This window comes from Cucurbita moschata, unplaced genomic scaffold, assembly GCF_002738365.1.
Source record: "Cucurbita moschata cultivar Rifu unplaced genomic scaffold, Cmos_1.0 Cmo_Scf00052, whole genome shotgun sequence".
Lineage (NCBI taxonomy): Eukaryota > Viridiplantae > Streptophyta > Magnoliopsida > Cucurbitales > Cucurbitaceae > Cucurbita > Cucurbita moschata.
The window spans coordinates 293,587-314,369 of record NW_019268568.1 but is presented as its reverse complement, the minus strand read 5'-3'; the positions used below and the strand labels follow the sequence as shown (position 1 = coordinate 314,369).

The 20,783-nt window shown below is 37.6% G+C and overlaps 3 protein-coding genes across 3 annotated transcripts; 2 read left to right on the top strand and 1 right to left on the bottom strand.

The window, feature by feature from the left end:
- Nucleotides 1–458: 458 nt before the first annotated feature.
- Nucleotides 459–7,996, top strand: LOC111436248 (putative pentatricopeptide repeat-containing protein At3g23330). The gene is made up of 11 exons (XM_023073991.1): nucleotides 459–919; nucleotides 1,011–1,076; nucleotides 1,471–1,611; nucleotides 1,845–1,943; nucleotides 2,035–2,107; nucleotides 3,322–3,413; nucleotides 3,937–4,020; nucleotides 4,191–4,250; nucleotides 4,483–4,667; nucleotides 4,773–4,793; nucleotides 5,660–7,996. Exons 1-11 carry the CDS (start codon nucleotides 827–829, stop codon nucleotides 7,788–7,790), a joined length of 3,045 nt encoding a protein of 1,014 aa, XP_022929759.1. The 5' UTR covers nucleotides 459–826; the 3' UTR covers nucleotides 7,791–7,996.
- Nucleotides 7,997–8,061: 65 nt separating this feature from the next.
- On the bottom strand, nucleotides 8,062–9,890 carry LOC111436247 (photosystem I reaction center subunit XI, chloroplastic-like). The gene is made up of 2 exons (XM_023073990.1): nucleotides 9,633–9,890; nucleotides 8,062–8,682 (listed from the first exon to the last, which is right to left on the bottom strand). The coding sequence occupies exons 1-2, from the start codon at nucleotides 9,792–9,794 to the stop codon at nucleotides 8,191–8,193; spliced, it is 654 nt and encodes a 217-aa protein (XP_022929758.1). The 5' UTR covers nucleotides 9,795–9,890; the 3' UTR covers nucleotides 8,062–8,190.
- A 5,843-nt stretch (nucleotides 9,891–15,733) lies between these two features.
- On the top strand, nucleotides 15,734–19,054 carry LOC111436245 (auxin efflux carrier component 2-like). Its single transcript, XM_023073987.1, has 5 exons — nucleotides 15,734–16,580; nucleotides 17,349–17,460; nucleotides 17,888–18,131; nucleotides 18,249–18,325; nucleotides 18,762–19,054. The coding sequence occupies exons 1-5, from the start codon at nucleotides 15,809–15,811 to the stop codon at nucleotides 18,835–18,837; spliced, it is 1,281 nt and encodes a 426-aa protein (XP_022929755.1). The 5' UTR covers nucleotides 15,734–15,808; the 3' UTR covers nucleotides 18,838–19,054.
- Nucleotides 19,055–20,783: the final 1,729 nt, after the last annotated feature.

Below are 20,783 nucleotides of genomic sequence, written 5' to 3'. Positions count from 1 at the left end.
GGGGGGGGGGGGGGGGGGGGGGAGACACGAGGCGGTGTGCTAGTAAAGACGTTAGGTCCCAAAGGGGGGTGGATTTGGTGGTAGTCCCACATCGATTGGAGAAAGGAATGAGTGCCAGCGAGGACGCTGGGTCTCGAAGGGGGGTGGATTGTGATGTCCCACATTGGTTGGGGAGGATAACAAATCACCTTTATAAGGGTGTGGAAACCTTCCCCTAGCAGATGCGTTTTAAAGCCTCGAGGGGAAGGTCGAAATGAGTGACGATTCTTCCATACTTGTTAGACTCCCCTAGAGCTCGAAATAGACGAGGGCACCCTCACTTGTGACGTCACATTCTAAATTTGGGATGATATTGGAAGCTTTTTTAAGTTAAAAATTATGCAACTTGATTAAAATTGATGTTTTGTCTTTACACCGTGGTGGACCTTACACGGTTTTGGGAGGGTAAGAATCAGCCGTGGAATAAACGCTTTTTTAATTCACCACTTTCCAACCCGTTGGTCAAAACATTAAGCTCTGAACAACACACAAAAATTAAATAAAAGCTTCCACGGTTTGGGCTATGGTGGATCTCTAGCTTCCAAGAAAGGATCTTCCCCTTTCCTCTCACTCGGATTCAAATTGTGGTGGTGTGCACTTGCAGCAAAGCGAAGCAAAGCAAAGCAAAGCAAAGCAATGCAGATCTGATCTTCCTTTCAATCGAGAGATAGATCCCACCCTCTTTAATTCTTCTCCGATTCAGATCCCTGTCTACAAAAAAAAAGCAAGATTCCGCTTAATCTGCGCCAGTTATTTCCCTCTGGAATCACTGATCCGGTTTTCTTCAATGGGTTTGCGCTCAAACCCTACGGGAAACCTCTCTTTTTCTCCTTCTTTGATCCTCCTCCTGCTTCTTGTTTCTCTGTTTGCCTCCGTTCAGGTATTCATCTCGCATTTCTCTACCTTTAATTTTTGGTCTTTTCTGCGTTCTTATGGGGGTTTGGTTTGTAATTTTTGTTCGGTGTTTTCAGGTGTTTTCTGCGGAAGTGGAGAAAGAGGAGTTGGATGTACCTAAAGATCTCGGTCGACGTAGCAAGGTGAGTACGATTCCTTGTCTTTCTTGTTTTTCTTTGGATGAAGCTATTTTATGAAATTATTGGTGGGCTGTGAGGCTGTGAGGCTGTGAGGCTGCGATGCCGGCCATGGCAGGACGGGAGGGGGTTTGGGGGTTTGGGGGTTATTGGGATTGAGATCTTTGCGCTTTTTAACATAATTGTTTTCCTTTTACATTGTAAGTAAAACTAACTATTTTGAGTAATGATTCTCTTGCCTTGTATGGGGTATCTTGTGGAACATAATATGCCATTCTGTAAAGAAATTTGAGATTAAGATGCGTTGTCCCAATTGATCATTTCCCTTTTTCTTTTCTTCTTTAATCTCTAGTTTTATTTCTTTCATGATGTTATTATCGTCTGTATTTCCTCTCATTAGATTTCCTGGAACAACGTTGACACAATTGCTGCAAAAAAGGATGTTGTTGACTCAGAAGATCTTAATCTTGACCTGGACTCCGTTGGTCTTGGAGTTTTTGACGCATTTTTTGCTAGTTTGTCCATGATAATTGTCAGTGAGGTTGGTGTTGTTATTTCTATTCTCATTTGTACTTTCTGTGAAAAATTTCAGTAGAATTGTGTCCATTCCCGATATGTGTTTGGGTGTATTACTGCGGTATCAGTTCAATTGAATTACCAACATGAACTGAAGAGACGAAAAGATGGGAAACGGGAAATATGGTGGTTTTGGACCTAACTGCTTGTTTCTTCAAGTTCGATTCCTTTAATTTTTTCTAGAATGAATGTGTGTAGATTGGAGATGAGACGTTTATAATAGCTGCACTTATGGCTATGCGCCACCCGAAGTCCATTGTATTATCTGGTGCGCTCAGTGCCCTGATTGTAATGACAGTAAGTTGATCAGATCTTTCATTTTCATCAGGTTCCAAGTCCAAGTTCTTTCTCTGGTGAATAAGAGTAGAACTATTTCCATGTCAATTAGGTACTCTCGACTGGATTAGGTAGGATAGTGCCGAATTTGATATCAAGGAAACATACCAATAATGCTGCTACAGGTACATACATATTATTTTACACTCTTTGGAGTATATCTATTTGTAGAGTACTGTATGTTCTTATTCATTCTATTTGACTCTGACTATCTTTTCTAATATATATTTCCTGATTAACCGTTACGTCCTGATTCCCTGCTGTTGTCACTTGACACTTCTCCCTTCGCTATAATGAAGAGAAAAAAAAAAAGGAAATCTTAAAGATCCTCCAAGGTTTAATGGTATCTATACGTATAAAAGTAAATAAACAAAACGTATACAGATAGAAAGAAAAAGATGGATTGGATACAAAATCTTGACTTTAAAGTTATCTACCTAGGCTTGCTACCAAGAAAAAAAGTCTCCTAAAAGCATCTATACCGCTAAGGAAGGAAAGAGTTGAATCGCAGACTTACGAATCACTAATATCCCTACCACCTGTAGCAGTAAGAAAGAGTTTGGAGGTGAATCGCAAGTGGCGATTTTGTAATCGGAGTCTGACCAAACAATATGGGTTATTGATGTAGCTTCATTCCAACCAAAAAGAATTGACCTAAATTAAATTGGTTAATATTTTCAATATCTCGACTTCAAGATTATGTACGACCATGAATATACATATGTTTGATTTATGTACGAGAAATTTATAGGCAACTACTTCTCTGATGGAAATGCAATCTAGAGTTTTGGGTTCATGTTTTTTTTCCTCGTAGGGGAGGTGGTACGACTACTTTAGCTAAACCTCCCATATTTTAAGGTATTTGTAGGAAGGCATTCCACTTCTTTGACTCCTAAGGTACTTAACCAATTTTCTAATGATGGATTTATCTAATCCAATATTTTAACTTAATCAATTAAATAACTGAGCCACAGTGCCATACTGGTTTGACATTAAGGAAAACCTTTAGGAGTGATGAATTTATGCCATGGTGAAGATAAAACTTTAGGAGTGATGAATCACTTAAACAACATAATTATAAGCGTCGGAAGGTTTTATCTGTTGTCTTTTGATCCTGCATTTCACATATTAGATATGACTTGATGCATCACTTAAACAACGTTTGCTTGTCATTTTGGGATGTTGTAATGGTACCTTCTTTCCAGAGGATGAGACGACATTTATTATTTTACCTGTTAAACGTGACTCTTCTGTCTAAGTTGTGTACTTTTGCTAGAGTTTTCATAGTTGTTTGTTTTTTCCTATAGTGATGTCCGCCTACATATTTATAATTCTGCAGTTCTGTATGCATTTTTTGGATTGCGGTTACTTTACATTGCTTGGAGATCCAAAGCAGACTCAAAATCTTCAACGAAAAAGGAAATGGAAGAAGTATGATATCTTCAACACCTTTTCAGTTTGATGCTTGTTTAACTTTATTTTGTTTGATTCTTGCCTGCATTTTTCTTTGTTGTCTGGCATAATTTCTTAATCTTGAAGTTTTTTATTTCAATTGGAATTTCGTGATAAAAGATTCGGTGATTCACGATCTATGGCATGAAGATGATCATAATACAGATGTCTTTGGTAGTTTATATTTTCCCCCTGTTTTATTACATTTATTTGAGGCTTTTATCTGTTATTTAATAAATGAAGATATATGGTGAAAACGGATAAATAGTTATCTGCTCTTTTTCGATTTGGATTTTAAAATTTTTATTTTCTACACCTTATATTTTTTTGGAGTCATTCTGAATATTGTTGTTTATGTCTTTCATGTCTTGAGTGATTCAATATACCTATATTTCATCTGTCCCCATATGGTTATCTCATTTCCTAAGAAAACTTGTGGCCGTTTTAGCCTTTCTTTGTGTTAGTTCTGTAAATGGTTGACTTCTAAAAATCACGTGTTCAGGTAGAGGAGAAACTCGAGGCTGGACAATCCAAGACGACCTTTCGCCGCTTCTTTCTCCGATTTTGCACACCCATATTCTTGGAGGTCCACAAATCACTATATCACTGATTTGGCATAAAACTATCAATATTGTTCTTTTCTTTTTTCTTTCTGACTTCTTCCATTAGTGTAAATATTTGTGTTATTCAGATGCATATAATTTTCCATATATGTTATTCCTTAGCTGATTCTCGAAATTACTTTGGCTTTTGCAGTCATTTATTTTAACCTTCCTTGCCGAATGGGGAGATCGAAGTCAGATAGCAACAATTGCTGTAAGTTCTTTCATAAAATTGTATGTTTGGTTTGCTTGATATCATCTAGTTGGTACTGGAAGTTGGATTGAACCATGGTTTCAATAGTTTTATATTCTAGAAGCGAGATCTATAACACGAATCTGAATTGGTTTCGATATTCGAAATAAGTGACTTCAGAATGTTTAAGATATGAAAAATGAAGAAGAATTTAAGGCAGACAAAACTAATGGGGGAGGGGCGTGTATTGCAGCTAGCAACACACAAGAATGCACTTGGAGTGGCTGTGGGAGCCATCTTGGGGCATTCAGTTTGCACATCAATGGCAGTGATCGGTGGAAGCATGTTGGCATCGAAGATATCACAGGGCACAGTTGCAACAGTTGGAGGCTTGCTCTTCCTTGGCTTCTCCTTGTCTTCCTATTTTTTCCCACCTCTATAAGAAGTTCTAACCCCACAGTATTCACTCTTTTTCTTTTTTGCCTGTCATTTTGTTGTTCTAAATTCTTTCCCAACTGTTCATTTTCTTTTTCTTTTTTTTACATTTTTAGTAGCTTTGGAGAAGTCAGATGTTTTGGCAATTTCGTCGGTTTCGTGTGTTGTTTGTTCAAAAAGCATACAAAAATACATTTATATACCGATTCTAACTCTCTATAGTTCGAAAAGCAAATTCATATAAGGCCTTTTTGTGCTCTCCCAATTCGTGCTCTAAGCGAATTTTGTTAATACTGATCTTAATGATTTGAAAACACAAGAGGATATATGTTTGGTTACAGATTTAGAAACTATATCTCGACTTGGGTCTTACATGATCTTTTTTGGCTTTGTAGGTCGTCGAATATTTCGTCTAACTCTCGTTCTTGTCGATAGGATTCACTCACGCACCATTGCTTCATTAGCCAACATTTTTAATTTGATATGAACTTTGTTTCCATTTAGAAATTTCCGGCTACTTGAAAACCCAATCCATTGGATCAAATTTAAATAACCACAAGTATAAACCTATAAACTTAATTTAAATATGGTTTCAGAAGAAAAATTTTAAAGCAGCCGGGTTCGATCCTCATTCGTTAATGTCCGTTTCACCTTTATGGAGCGAATTCAGCCATATGAACTCGAAGTGAGTTCGGCTTCGGGGATTTAACTCTGCCCATTGCTTGATATGGCTAGCCATGGGTTTGAATTTGGTTTTTGGGTTGTTTCCTCATTGCTCTAATGCCCTGTTTCGAATTCTATTGGAGAATCGTCACTTTCCTTCGCCTCCATTATCATTGAAGAACGTGGTTTAAGATGAGATGGATGAATCTGTGCAGTGGTTACTCTGCTTCTACTGCGTTTCTGAAACTTTCCCGTTCTGTTTCTCAAGTTACAATGGCCCAAAAAATCATACCATTCAACTTCTCTGCGCACCACCTGTTCGAGTCATGTAGCTTCCACTCTTCAAATGATTCTTTGCCCAATACCCTTCATGCCAAGATGGTCAAGAATGGTTCTATTTTCGAATCGAGGAAGTTTATTTTGAGTTCTTATGTGAAATCTGAGAAATTAAACGATGCGCGGAAAGTGTTCGACGAAATGCCCAGCAGAGATGTACTTACATGGACGGTCCTTATATCCGGTTTTGCTAGAGTAAACTGTTCTGAAATGGCATTGCAACTGTTTAGAGAAATGCTGGTTGAAGGTGTTTGTCCAAATCCTTTTACTTTGTCTACTGTTCTTAAACTTTGCTCTAGAGTGGGTGATGTGAAAATGGGTAAGGGAATTCATGGATGGATACTCAGAAGTGGGGTTAGCTTAGATGTTGTCTTAGAGAATTCAATGCTTGATTTGTATGCTAAGTTTGATGAATTTGATTATGTCACAAAGTTGTTTGATTCAATGAGAGAAAAGAGCACTGCTACTTACAACATATTGCTTGGTGTGCATGTCCGTAGTGATGTTAACAAATCTCTTGATTTATTCAGAAACTTGCCTTGCAGAGATACTGCAAGTTGGAATACAGTAATATGTGGGCTAATGCAAGGTGGGTATCTGAATGAAGCATTGGAGCTACTCTATGAGATGGTGGAGAACGAACCCGAGTTTAACAAAGTTACGTCTTCCATAGCCTTAAGTGTCGTTTCTTCTTTACTGATTATCGAGCTAGGTAGACAAGTACATGGTCGAATAGTCAGGTGTGGTCTTCATAACGATGGATTTGTAAAGAGTTCACTGATAAATATGTACATCAAGTGTGGAAATTTGGAAAAAGCATCGGTGATATATAGTCAAATGCCTTCCGGTTTCGCAACAAAACAAGATTTCAACATTGTATGTAGCGACACGATGACAGAAATTGTTTCACGGAGCTCAATGGTGTCTGGATATGTTCGAAATGGCAAGTATGAAGATGCCTTCAAAACCTTTGTTTCTATGGTTCGTGAACGGGTTCTAATGGATAAATTTACCATTGCAAGCGTTGTTTCCGCTTGTTCTAATGCTGGCGTTTTTGAGCTTGGACGTCAAATCCATGCATATATTCAGAAAACAGGGGAACAGCTTGATGCTCACTTGACTTCCTCCTTGATTGACATGTACGCTAAAGGTGGGAGTCTGGATTGTGCCCGTCAAATTTTCGAGCAAACGACTTACTTAAACGTTGTGATATGGACTTCCATGATCACTGGATGTGCTCTACACGGGCAAGGTAAGGAAGCCATTAGACTGTTTGAAAAGATGAGATATGAGGGAATGATACCAAATGAGGTTACTTTTATAGGAGTTTTAGCAGCTTGCAGTCATGCTGGGCTACTTGAAGATGGCCGTCTATATTTTAACATGATGAAGGATGTTTATGCAATCAAGCCTAAGGTTGAGCATTTCACTTGTATGGTCGATCTTTACGGTCGAGCTGGACATCTGAACGAAGTCAAGAAATTCATCTACGAGAATGATTTATCACACCTTAATGCAGTTTGGAAGGCATTCCTGTCATCTTGTCAGCTTTACAAGGACATCGAAATGGGGAATTGGGTTTCTGAAAGATTGTTTAGACTCGAACCACTAGACGAAGGGCCTTACGTTTTACTATCGAACATGTGCTCCAGCAATCAAAAATGGGAAGAAGCTTTCAGAACAAGAAGATCTATGCAACACAGAGGGATTAGCAAAACACCTGGTCAATCTTGGATTCATGTGAAAAATCGAGTCCATTCTTTTGTTGCGGGAGATCGATCGCACCCTCAACACGCTCAGATATATGAATATCTAGACAAGCTTATTGGAAGATTGAAGGAAATTGGGTATTTGTTTGATGTAAAATTGGTGATGCAAGATGTAGAAGAAGAACAGGGTGAAGTGCTTCTTGGTTGGCATAGTGAAAAGCTTGCAATTGCTTATGGCTTAATCAGTTTGGGCTCTTCCATTCCAATCCGAATCATGAAGAACCTTAGGATATGTACTGATTGTCATAACTTTATGAAGTTAACATCTCAACTTTTATGCAGGGAGATCATTGTACGAGATATTCATCGTTTCCATCATTTTAACTCCGGTCATTGCTCGTGTGGTGATTATTGGTGAGACGAGATGGAGAATCTGATGCCTGTGAATTTTCATGCATACGTTATTCTGATGCCCAAGATAAAAGGAACGAGGGGAAGAATCTACCCCGAGATGTTAGAAGGTGCAAAAGAAATGGGTGTTGGAGCTGCTACAATTGCTTCAGTGGGAGCTGCTGTCAGTATTGGAAACGTGTTCAGTTTTTTTGATCCATTCCATGATGCGTCCAAGGCTTGGATTAGACTTAAGAGAATAGCTTTTCTTAAATGGAAGGAGGGTGCATACATAACAGTTCTAGAAAGGAAATCAATATGCAATCACAAAGGATCTAGCAAAGAGGTTTGGCATGAAATATACAATTTTATGTTTCCTTAACACAGACATGGAAGTTACATTGCAGGAACAGAAGATGATACAAAATCTACTTGACAAAGTAAGGGAGGTCCAAGACATAGAGGAGGAAGTATGCCCAGATCACGCCGGAGATCCCGCCGAAGAAGAACCCGCCAGTGAATTTCGCCCACCCGTCAGCGGTTTGCAGCTGATCAGGGGTCTTTTTCCTGCCGGTCAAGGTCAATGATGGTGCAGTGGATGGCTCTCCTTCATTGAAGGATGCAATGCCATACATTGTCAAGCAGATGCTCAAAATGGCAATGAGACCACCGGCGGCCAGTGAGCCAGCTCCTCCGGCGTAGGCTGTGTTCCTTAGAGGGCCAGCTTTGACAAATGGACCGACCAGAAGAAAACCATGTGCCAGACCTACTTCAATTCCCCTCAGCAATGGGTTGACTGCTGTTCTGTAGGCTGGGAGGTTTGAGAGGTACCATGCTATCAGTGGGCTTGAGGTTACTGGAGTCTCGAGGCTTCCAATGAATGGGTCTCCATTGATTGGCTGGATCACTTGGTAAGTTGGCTGCAACAATATCAATAGCTTATTATTATATGGAGAAGTGTTCAACAATAAATGCACTCCCAAAACACCTCTTTTAAATCTTGTTGTATGTAACGGTCCAAGTCCAACACTAACAGATATTATCTTCTTTGGACTTTCTCTTTCGAGTTTTCTCTCAAAGTTTTTAAAAAATGTCTGGTAGGGAGAGGTTTCCACACCCTAAAATGTTTCGTTCTCTTTCCCAATCGGTGTGGGATCTCACAATCCACCCACTTTGAAGGCCCAATGTCCTCGCTCTTCTCCAATCGATGTGGGACCCCCCAATTCACCCCCTTTTGGGGCCCAGCGTTCTTGCTGGCACGCTGCCTCGTGTCCACCTCCTTTTAGGGCTCAGCCTACTCTCCCGGCGGGCTATGATATTTTTTGTATGAGTTCAAACCCACAGCTATATTGTCCTTTTTGGGCTATCTATTTCGGGTTTCCCCTCAAAGTTTTTACAACGCATCTGCTAGGGAGAGGTTTTCACACCCTTATAAAGAATGTTTCATTCTCCTCCTCACCCGATGTGGGATCTCACAATCCACCCTCTTCAGGGCCTAGCGTCCTCGCTGACACTTGTTCCCTTCTCCAATCGATGTGGGACCTCCCAATCCACTCTCTTTCCGGGGTCAGATTATTCGCTGACTCATCATCAAGTGTCTAGCAAATAGTGTCCTCAAGGTTTTTAAAACGCGGAAGCTAAGGAGAGGTTTCCACACCCTTGTAAAAGAACGTTTCGTTCTCCTCTCCACTCCACAACCGTGGGATCTCACATCTTTATACAACTAATACATTTATATTTGTTTGATTTGTGGAGATTTTAAGTTAGTATCCCTTGAAATAGTATACATTACTTGGCATGAAATATTTCTTAAAAAGCTCAAAGCTAGGCAGATGAAATAGAATTGGGAGATGATGGTTGGTTAGATTACCTTATCAGCTTGGATGGCTCTGATAGTGAAGGAGTGTGTTCTTGCAGGGATGCGTCGGAGCGGCGAAACGGAGAGGCCTTTGGGAGCAACCAAAGCTCTGGTGGTGGAAGAAGCAAAGCTGGAACTGAGCTGACTGGCAATGGGGGAGGTTGCAGTGGCCATGGCTGCTGCTGCCTTTGGCTTGTGGAAGAATCAGTGGCAGAGAAGAAGATGAATGAGGTGAGATTTTTAGATTTGGTTTTGGGATTTAGCTTAAGCTTATTGTCGTTGCTGGCCATGGAAATTTGTGGGAGCCTGTCTTTGATTAACCCTCTCTTCTCATTGGATGGAACTTGCCACGTAACCTTATCCCTTATCCATCTCTCTCTCTCTCACACACACACATGAGAATGGGCTAGCCCATGTGGGTTTCAAAGGTTTGAAAAATTTGGGCCTCTCGCTCAATGAAATGCATGCGGAGTTCGAAAACGTTTCTCTTTTGTTATCTTGTGCAAGGCGACGGTGACGGGGTATCGACCTTGGGACCATGGAACGTGTCAAGCCTACATCGTAAGTTAGTCTACATAATCTAAAATCTAGAGCTCTAATGGCAGTTGCAACGACTCTAAATTTCTATATACGAGTCGTTAGTAACGTCTCATACTCATCTCTTATGTGGAAATATAAGTCTTAAAAGAAACATCATTTATATCATAAACATTGAAAACATTTAAAACAACTTCATCTTCTAGAAAACACTGTCAGTTTTATGTGTTTCAAACGAAATACTAGAATTCAAAAGAATAAAACAAATATAAAATAAAATAATTTAAATAATTTAAAATGATGAAATGCCAGACGACCTATTCTAACCTAAGACTGGAAATTTAAATATGTATTTATCTTATGCACGTGCACAGTCTCTACTTTCGATGCTACTGTCATCCGTACATGAGCGCTTTAAATGACCTCACTATAGGGGTCATGCTAAACGCAATCATATGTAATTATGTTGTAGGGACCTATTTCTATCTCATATCATATTAGGGGTAGCCCCCAATCTTCGACAATTATGGGTGTGTACTACTTCCCTACACACGACCCACACGTGCGAGTGTGAATCTCCGAGGGGCTCGCACACCACTTAGACCCTCTTTGGTCAAGCTAACTGTCTGTAGCGATGTTCGAAGGTCAGTGGAACGAACCCTTGGTGTCATGCTCCCCATGATCACTGTGCTCATCATACTATGCTCGTCCACACTCATCGGGGAAGTATCCCTATGCTTATGTACATACAACATGCATGAGGTCCCTCTAATATCATAACTCGTATATCATCATTGCTCATACATCGTAAATATAATTGTAACACATACAATTTCTAGCCTATCTTATAGTAAGACCACTTACTTGGTTAGCCTTGGCCGAACTATTCTCTAATTTAATTACGTAAGATCCCGTTCCTCAAGAGCTGCTCCAAAGGTCATCGGGATTCATTTCCTACCACACCGTTCATCACCTTCCATTAGTATTTCAAAATTAAACGAATAATCAATTAATAAATATGAAGTACAGCTCCAAAATGACATCAATTACCTTAATCATGACCAAAAACACATTCGGAAGGATCAAAACAGTAGAAACCAGGCTAAAAATGACAAGTCAAGCCGAAAACAATCGAGAAAGCCGCCCAGCCGAGCCAAAGGGCTGCTTGCACTACTGGGTGACACGTGGCAGCAGCAGAGCGAGCGACATCGTGCAAGTGCTTCGGGTCGAGGCACGGGTTGCAGATATCAAAATCTTCCACCCTTCCATTGACACATTTTATGAGCTTGATTGCATGCAAATTTAATAGGATCAGATCTTATTTGATGTATCAATCACCATGTGGCTTCCTTACTTCAAAAGCTGTGCTTAAATTCATTGAATGTTCTTGCTGTGTGTTTATGGTCAAAGGAATATATATATATATATATATATATATATATATATAGCATTAGGGTTTGGTAGATCGCATGCACGCCCTCCACGTCTCCTAGAAGATAAATGAATGCTTTTTTCATCCAATTAAGTCAACATTTATGGCCTCTTTTTTCTCTTCAAATTACGACATATGCTTTAATTTTTTTCCTCATTTATTGGGATTTGAGATTTGTACGATTGTACTAATAATAATAAAAATTTATAAAATGTTGGGACTCCTGATTATTGTGTTTCCGGGATACCAATTACCCTTCATGATAGTACAGACGCAGGAAAACGATCATTATGGTTATTATAATGCTACGATGACCAAGTAGAAAAACGATAATTATGTTTATCATAATGCTGCAACAGTCAGATAGGAAACGATTATTATGTTTAACCTGATGCTGCCGTGAGGGTTTCTAATTCTAACGGGTGTTCGGCTTAAGCAGCTCCCAAAATATGCTCGTCCAACAAGGAAACTGAACCAGCGGTGTGCGAACGGACTAATGAGTCCATACTCGCATGTATGAGTTATGTGTAGAGCATATGGTACACATCTAAGTTATCCGTTAAGATAACCCTCTATTTTTAAGTTGGGTTAGGTTTGGTTGTTGGATTGGTTTTTTTTTTATTTATTTTAAAAAAAAATCTTATTTATCCCTAACATATAATACACTGCAATTTCATTATATTCAAATATCAAACATTTACAATTCAGAGAACTCTACTAACATCATTTACAAACTTTAAATATTTTAATATTTTTAAAAGAAAAGTAAGATTATATTAAGTTCTAACACTATTTTCGTGCCGATTGGGTTGACCCAACAAAAAAAAAACTGTCAATTTACAAACTGAACCAAAATTTTCAGTTTTTTAAAAATTCAACCCAACCAAAATCGAAAAAAAACATGACTTAACTTTAACAATCATGATTTCGGTTGAGTAGTTTAAGTTAATCAACTTATCGTGTCCCGTAGAATATTCAAATTCTTAAATTGGGAATTTTACACATTGACACGTAACTAAAACCAAGAGCCATGTGTGTCTAACTATAATAATACTCCTAACTTTCATAAATGTTTTAAAACGTTCTTAAAACGTATAAAATTTTGCATGAAAAATAGACCTAAAACGAGTTAGATAGTGATTTAGAACTGTATGACAGTGTTCGAGTTCTAATTTTCACTTTTTAAGTCTCCGATTTCCTTTTGTTTTGTTTTGAATTTGAATGATATTGTAAGGAATGATAAAGAAGATGAAGTATGATGAAATAGGTATCAAAATCTTCCACCCTTCCATTGACACGTTCTATGAGCTTCATTGCATGCAAATTTAATATGTTCATATCATATCTCATGCATCAATCACCATCTGGCTTCCTTATTTCAAAATCAGTGCTTAAATTCATTGAATTTTCTTCATTTTTGTGTTCATAGTCAAAGGAATATAGACCATTAGGGTTTGGTAGATCACATGCACGCCCTCCACATGAATGCTTTTTTTCATCGAATTAATTGAACATTTAATCGATAATCTTTTGAGATATGCTCGAGTCCATGTTATTGTATATATGGGTTTGGAGAATTCGAAACTATGACCTCTTGGTTAAAATTATATACCTACTAAAATTTATTAACTTAAGCTTTCGGGTTGGTGCGTGACCTCCGAGTTGAAAAGTGAGGGGAGTATTGAAGTATTGTATTTTATATGTTTGAGTTTTGGAATTGGTTAATGATTTAAGATAATCAACTGAGCTATGTTTAAATTGGTGATATTATGTAACGTGACGAGGTTTAACTAAGGGTAACTTTTGTTTTTGTTAATGTAGGCATGTTGGTTTAAGTTGGTTGGGCTCGTTGGACTCGTCAAATTAAAATGTCGAAGATTTTGCTGCTTTGATGATGGTGTATTTTGTAACGACTCTAAATTCTACCTACTCAGAGTTGTTATTAATGTCTCTTGCTCATCTCTAATGCGGAAATATAACTCTTAAAAGAAAATATCATTTATAATATAAACTTTGAAAACATTTAAAATATCCTCTTCTCTGAGAAACACAGTCATGGTCTTATGTGTTTAATAAGAAACATTGAAGTTCAGAGAAAATAAAAAAAAAATAAAAAATAATTTAAAACGATGAAATGCAAAAGAACCTATTCTAACCTAAGACTAGGAATTTAAATATGAGTCTACCCTATGCACGTGTCATAGTCTATGCTTGCGATGCAGCTGTCCTCCGTACATGTGCACGTTGCCTTTACCCTGAAAAATGATGTGGCACACGACCTGAGTATTTCGAAAATACTCAGTAAGTGGCCCCACGATAAGGGACCATGCAAATGCAAACACATGCAGTTATGCTCTTGGGACCTATCTCTATTCTTATCTTGGAGTAGCCTCTAGTCTCGGACAACTATGGATGTGTAGTACTTCCCTACACACGACCTACACGTGCGAGTGTGCGTTCTCAGGTGGGCTCACACCACTCCCTAAACCCTCTCTGGTCACTAATCTGAAGCAACGTCCAGAGGTCAACGAAACCCCTAGTGTCATGCACCTCATGAACACCCTCACTATCATACTATGTGCGTCCACACTCATCATCTCTAAGAGAGGTAGCCCTATGCTTATGAATATACAACATGCACGAGGTCGTTAAATGAATATAATTGAATGATTTAAAATTACCAAATAGTCAAAGTGTAATTACACTGAAGTTTTTACGTTAGTCTTCATTTCACGCATGTAAATATCACTAGTGTGTTTGATCTAATAAAGATGAGCAAAATTAATTAGGTTAGAAGCAACGCAGTAAAAAAATAATTTATAATAAAATAAATAATTATTTGTATTAATTGCGAAAGAGTTTTATATAATTAATTGATTTTCTTTAATATTAATACCTGACACAATTTTGAAATAAATAAATCACTAAAATACAAAAATTATAAAAAAGAAAATAACAAAATATGTCACGTCATTCACATTAATTGGAAAATAAGGGATTTATTAAAATAGAATTATATTTCATATTTTAAAATATGCATTTATATTCTAATGTTAAAAAATGTGTTTTATAATACATTTGTAAACTATAAATCAAAATCTAAAATCCAAAGTCGTATAGATCGTTACATGAAAAGCCTTTCGTGCAGGTCGGAACTTACTCGACAAGGAATTTTGCTCTCTCAGGATCGTTATAGTTACGATCACCGTTCATCAGGACTTCGGTCGCCGGCTCCCCTGTCATCAGGTTACCAACTTCCTTGACCTTCCGGCACTGGGCAGGTGTCAGCCCCCATACATGGTCTTACACGGTGAACTCTAATTACCTATATTAACTACTAAATCAATCAGTCTAATTAATAAAATTATTAATTTTAAATTTTAAACAATAAAATTTTAAAACCTATTTGTGTTTAAAGTTATGTTTATAGTGGAATTGTATTAAAGAAGCTAATTTTTGTAAAGAGGGGACGAGACGAGGACGGAGAAGCCTTTTCCGTCCTCGTCTCTGCCACCTATTTCATTTCTCATCTCTCCGAAAGTTTCGGGTATCGAGTGGAGATTCTCAATGCAAAATTGATCGAGTTATTTGTTCAGTAATTTTTTTTTGATGACGAGATGAGATGCGACGTTGCATTGAGAGACCTTGGCCCGAGTAGAGCCAAGGTCGAGCCGAATGACTTGACCTAGTGTAGAGGCAAGTCGGATGTGTCGCAGACGATTGAACATGCACGCGCAGGCGGCGTGTGTGGTCGAACAAGCTTGGATTCCGCACAAGCGATCGTTCGATGGGCGAAGACAAACCTCGCCTAAGGTCCGACGAAGCCATAAAGCCGAGTCGAAAAATATATAGGGGGCTTGATTTCTTTAAGGCTAGTCGAGAGCGTGTCAAGATCACGACGCCGCACGTTCAGATTGTATTATTAGTTATTTTGAAGAAATATTTTAAAGTATAATTTTTATTTTTTTAAAAAAATGATAATATAATTTTTTAAATATAAGAAAAAAAAAGTTGCACTAAAAATGCAATTCAAATGACAAAAATTTGTTACAACAAAATTCAAAGAAAGGGCGGGATGGGCGGAGTACATGCAATTTGGGAGCCTATAAATATACAACTGTCAACCACAAACTAAGCTCACACACAAATGCTACCCTTCTCTCTTTACTAGCTCTGTAAATTTCACCATTATCATCACCAGCAAACCGCCGTCGTCGCCATGATCGCCGGCAAGGATGTTGTCGAGATACTCTGCGCAATCATCCCTATGTACTTTCCGCTAGCAATCGCCTACATTACTGTCCGGTGGCTCAAACTCTTCACCGCCGAGCAATCAGCCGGAATCAACCGCTTCGTCAGAACCCTAGCCATTCCATTCCTCGCCTTCAAAGTAATCTCATCTAACAACCTTCTCGCCATCCATCTCAGACTCTTCGCCGCGGATTCGCTTCAGAAGCTCATCTCCCTCGTCGCTCTGTTCCTCTGGAAAATCCTCTGTAAAAACGCCTCTCTCGAATGGATGATCACTGTGTTCTCTTTGTCCTCGCTTCCGAATACACTCATCATCGGCCTTCCGATGACGACGGCGATGTACGGCCAAGAATCCGTTAGTTTCATGATTCAGACTCTGATTTTTCAGAACGCGATTTGGATCAATGTGTTGATTGTTCTGTTCGAGTATAGAGCTGCGAGGATATTTGTCGAGGCAGAGAGATTGAATTTGTCAGTGGCGAAGGGTCGGAGGCCTGGCGGAGAGTGTGGTTTGGTGGATATGAGCGGATTGAAGCAGATTTTTCCGGAGAAAACAGAGGTTAATGTTGTATCTGTTGATCGCGACGGTGAAATTGTCTCTGAAGGTAATTGTAATGGAGGATCTCCGCCGAAAGAGATACGTCCGGCTGACGGTGGTGGTGGTTCTGGACATGTAGGGCTGATTTTGGAGCCTGAGAAGGAAGTTGATCTCCCATCGGAGGATACCTCGTCTTCCACAGGTATTTAATATGGCCTTTTCCCCTATTTGCTTAGTTTAAACCCTCTTTTCAGGTCCTTGTAAAAAATGTCTTACTTTCTCTCTCTAAGATCTCACAATTTGTCCTTTATTCGATCCAATATCTTCCCTCTGATTCTTTCCTTGAATTTTTAAAACCTCTCTTTTTCACATTTTTATAAAAAATATTTTGTTCTCCTCAATCTCACATTTTACTCATTTTCGAGCCTAATATCTTTGCTGGCACACTAACTCGTGTCCACCCCTTTGAGACTGATCCTTTGGTACATCGCTGCTCTATATCATTTGTAACGCTCCAAGCTCATCCACTAGTAGATATTATCTTTTTTGGACTTTTCAGCTCTTTTTTCAAAGTTTTTAACACGTATCTCCTCCACCCCTTCGAGATTCATTTGTAAAGCTCGGTTTTGCTAGAGTTGGATGTTTGTCCTCTTTGGGTTTTGCTAGAGCTTTTGGACTTTCTCTTTAGGTATTGCTAAAGTTAGATATTTGTCCTCATGGCCGCATGACAGAAATCCCGGTCTTGCTTGTTCAGTTGTCCATGGTTGCATGCCCGTTCCAAACCCCTTTTACATGCTTTCTTCCTCGATAGGTCTTTATCATTCCATATTAAGTCAGTATGAGGGTATATGTATAACCGTTCACCAAAATCGTATCTACACTTGCAAGTAACCTGATAGTCGTGATAACCTTTATGAAAAAATGGTTTGTAATCGGTGTGGAATCTTACCATTTATGTTTAATTGGGCAGAAAGGAGTGGAATGACAAAGCTTATAGCATTTAGGTTGGGAAAGAAGATTACACGAGATCCCATAACTTATTCCAGCTTAATCGGCATCATTTGGTCTCTCATATCATTCAAGTATATTCCTTTTTCCCTTTATTTTCATTACTTTTAACCCTTTCCTTCCCAAATTTTTTAATTACATAAATAAATCATTTACTATATCATCTTTTTCTTATGAAATTGTATTATATAATAGTTTTATCAAATATTCAATAAAAAATAAAACTGTTACAAACCCATCTCGAAAGTGTAGTGTTTGTGAATTTATTTATTTATTTATTTTCAAACCTTTATTACTATCCAATTTAAATATATATTTTGAAAATTTATCTTGGTTAAAAATTATTTTTAATAGTGGTTGAAAATAAAAAATAAAAAATAATGAATTAAAATAAATATATGTACCGATAGGTTGGAGGATTGAATTTTTTTTAACTTCTTAAATCAACGAAACCCTAAATTTGTTGGTTTTAAAATGGGCATGAATATAAATGCAATGCAGGGAAGGCATAAAAATGCCAACAGTGTTGCAAAGATGTGTGTTAATGTTTGCAGACACAGGCCAGGCGCTGGCCATGTTCAGCTTGGGCATTTTCATGGCCGCACAGCCTACCATCATCGATTGTTCCATGTCCGAGGTTGCCATTGCCATGCTCGTTCGATTTCTCATCAGTCCTATGCTCAGCGCCGCCACATCTAAGCTGGTGGGTCTTCGCGGGATTGTATTGCATACTGCTATTATTCAGGTTCTATTTTACTCTCTAAACTTTTCTATAATTATTTTTTATAATATTTATTATTTTTAATTGATTGATTTATTAATATTATTATTATTATTATATTTTATATTTTTTTTTGTTCAGGCTGCTTTTCCTCAAGGAGTTGTTTCATTTGTATTTGCTAAGCAATACAATGTTTACCCAAACGTAATGAGTACTTCGTAAGTATTCTTTTCATTAAAAAGAATATTCCTATATTTGGTAGAATTTTTCATTTAAATGCATTATATTAATTAAAAGATTAGGTTATGGATGGTTAGACAAACCCAACTTTCTACCATGGTCTGATAGGCTCCACTTTGAACATAAGCTTTCATGGTTTTGCTCTGGGTTTACCCAAAAGGCCTCATACGAATGGAGATAGTATTACTCATGATCATTCCCTAAATTAGCCGATGTGGGACTTTCATCAACACCTCTTCTCGAACAAAGTACGCCTCTCCTATTAATCGAGGCTCGGCTCCTTTTTTTTTTTATATTTAAACCTCCAATATTTAAACCCAATATTTTATTTCCTTTAATATTCTAAAAATTTTAATTTTGAATTTTTGTGTTCATATTATTAGAATATTTACTTTGTTTTGTTGTTTGTGTTAGGGTGGTTGTTGGAATGTTGATTGCCTTCCCAATAATTCTATGTTATTATCTGCTTCTGGGGGTCGTTTTTAAATAAAGCAAACTGGACGACCTGAAGAGTAAAAAGTGAAAAGTTCAGGGGCACCATGTAAAAACCACCTTCAACAATTTTTATGTAGGAGGTTGTAAATTCTAGTGTACTTTGTGAACAATATTTTCAATATCGACCGTAGCTTAGAAGATAGATGCACCGAGTATCATTTGGAAGATTGATGGTTTGATCTATTTTGAGCGAATTTAATTCTACAGTGTCACCTTTTTGTATCTGTCTCACTTACTATCGAAGCACGAGTGAATCATAGGAATCATAATTAACTTCCAACCTCAATCATGGATTTAAGAGCGTTTAATCCAAATTGTTATCATGTCTATGTCATTATTTTTACTAATCATCATTGTAAGTTACAAAAACGACGACATGCTTGTGAACTTGCATAAGTTGAAGCTGTCATGAATTGTTTTTGTTTTAAACTTTAACTATCATCATAATCGTAGTTCGAACGTTTTGACTAACTTTCCCTATCTAAAAAACTTCATCTCATTCCATATAGGAAACTTACGACAAAGGATGCTCTTGGATTTACAAAATTTTTGTAAATAATCATAATAGGCTAACTTATTGAACGGATTCAAATCAAGAGTAGTTAGAAGATGAATAACATTTAGTCTTAGATTTCGAGACAACTCACTCCAAAATTGAATAGATCTTCAAACATAAATGAGAGGTTGTCGATGCATTGGCATACGAAATCAAGATATTGATGTTGGACTTATCAATCGATTCATAACCTTTCAAACACAACTGATATCTATTCGGACTCCCTTTACTTGTAGGAGTACATCTTGGATCTACCAATTATTTTATGAACGAAGTCCTACTCATGGGGATCTGGTCGAATTGGGAGAAGCCATAGGTATTATAGTTTACTATGTAAATTTCCTTAGTGTATGTGCTTCCCGGGAACGTATACTAAAACCAAATTCAAATTCAAATCTAATACAAGTCGGTGTTGTTTAAGTTTATTTACACATGGGGATTGGGTTCATATACAAATCCAAATTATAATTTATTTATATTAAGTGTCGTCAATTATTGATTATTCTAGAGACCGATAGGTTCATATTTCATCATTCTGTTAATCTGAGCTATAGTTCATCAATCTTCATCTACATGCAAACATTTATCCATATTTCCATCGAGCTCTTCTGTCTCACATAAGAGTAAAGATCCTAAAATCTAGACTTCAAACACATTAACTAATCGAAATCACAGTTTGAAATTAGGCAGGACATACGAAACAAACTACAATTCTATTATGAAAGAGTTCATACTCAGTGACAACCTTCTTCGCGCACAACTCTTGAATGTTCGGTAATTTAACCAATTTAATTTATTGCGAAGATATATAATTAGTTTTAGCATTTATTTAATTATAAAATCAAATAAAGCAAAATCTTTGTACATTAGGTGTGTTTCATGGGATAAACGAAACTAGTACAGTGAAAAAGACAAATTGTCATTAAGTTAGGTGTTTGGTGTGTTTCATGTGTTCCATGTAATTTTGGACCCAAAAAAAAAAAAAAACTAATAAATTAATTAATTTTAAAATTTTTATGAATACAATTGTAGGTCGTTTTCTTTAATTAATTAATAAAGTACGCCTCCCCTCCTTTTCTTTTGAAATCCTGGAGTCCTTTACATTTGAGGGTATGACTCTGATACCATGTTAGATGAACACGACTTTACATTTGAGGACATGACTCTGATACCATATTAAATGAACACGACTCTCCATAATGGTATGATATTGTCCATCTTGAACATAAACTCTCGTAGCTTTGCTTTGTGCTCCCCCAGTTTCGCCCATATCAATGGAGATAGTTTCATTTCCTAAATTAGGGGAGAGGGACTTTCATCATCCACATTTACAAATCTTAAATATTTTAATATTTTTAAAAGTAAAATAAATTTATGTTCTATTC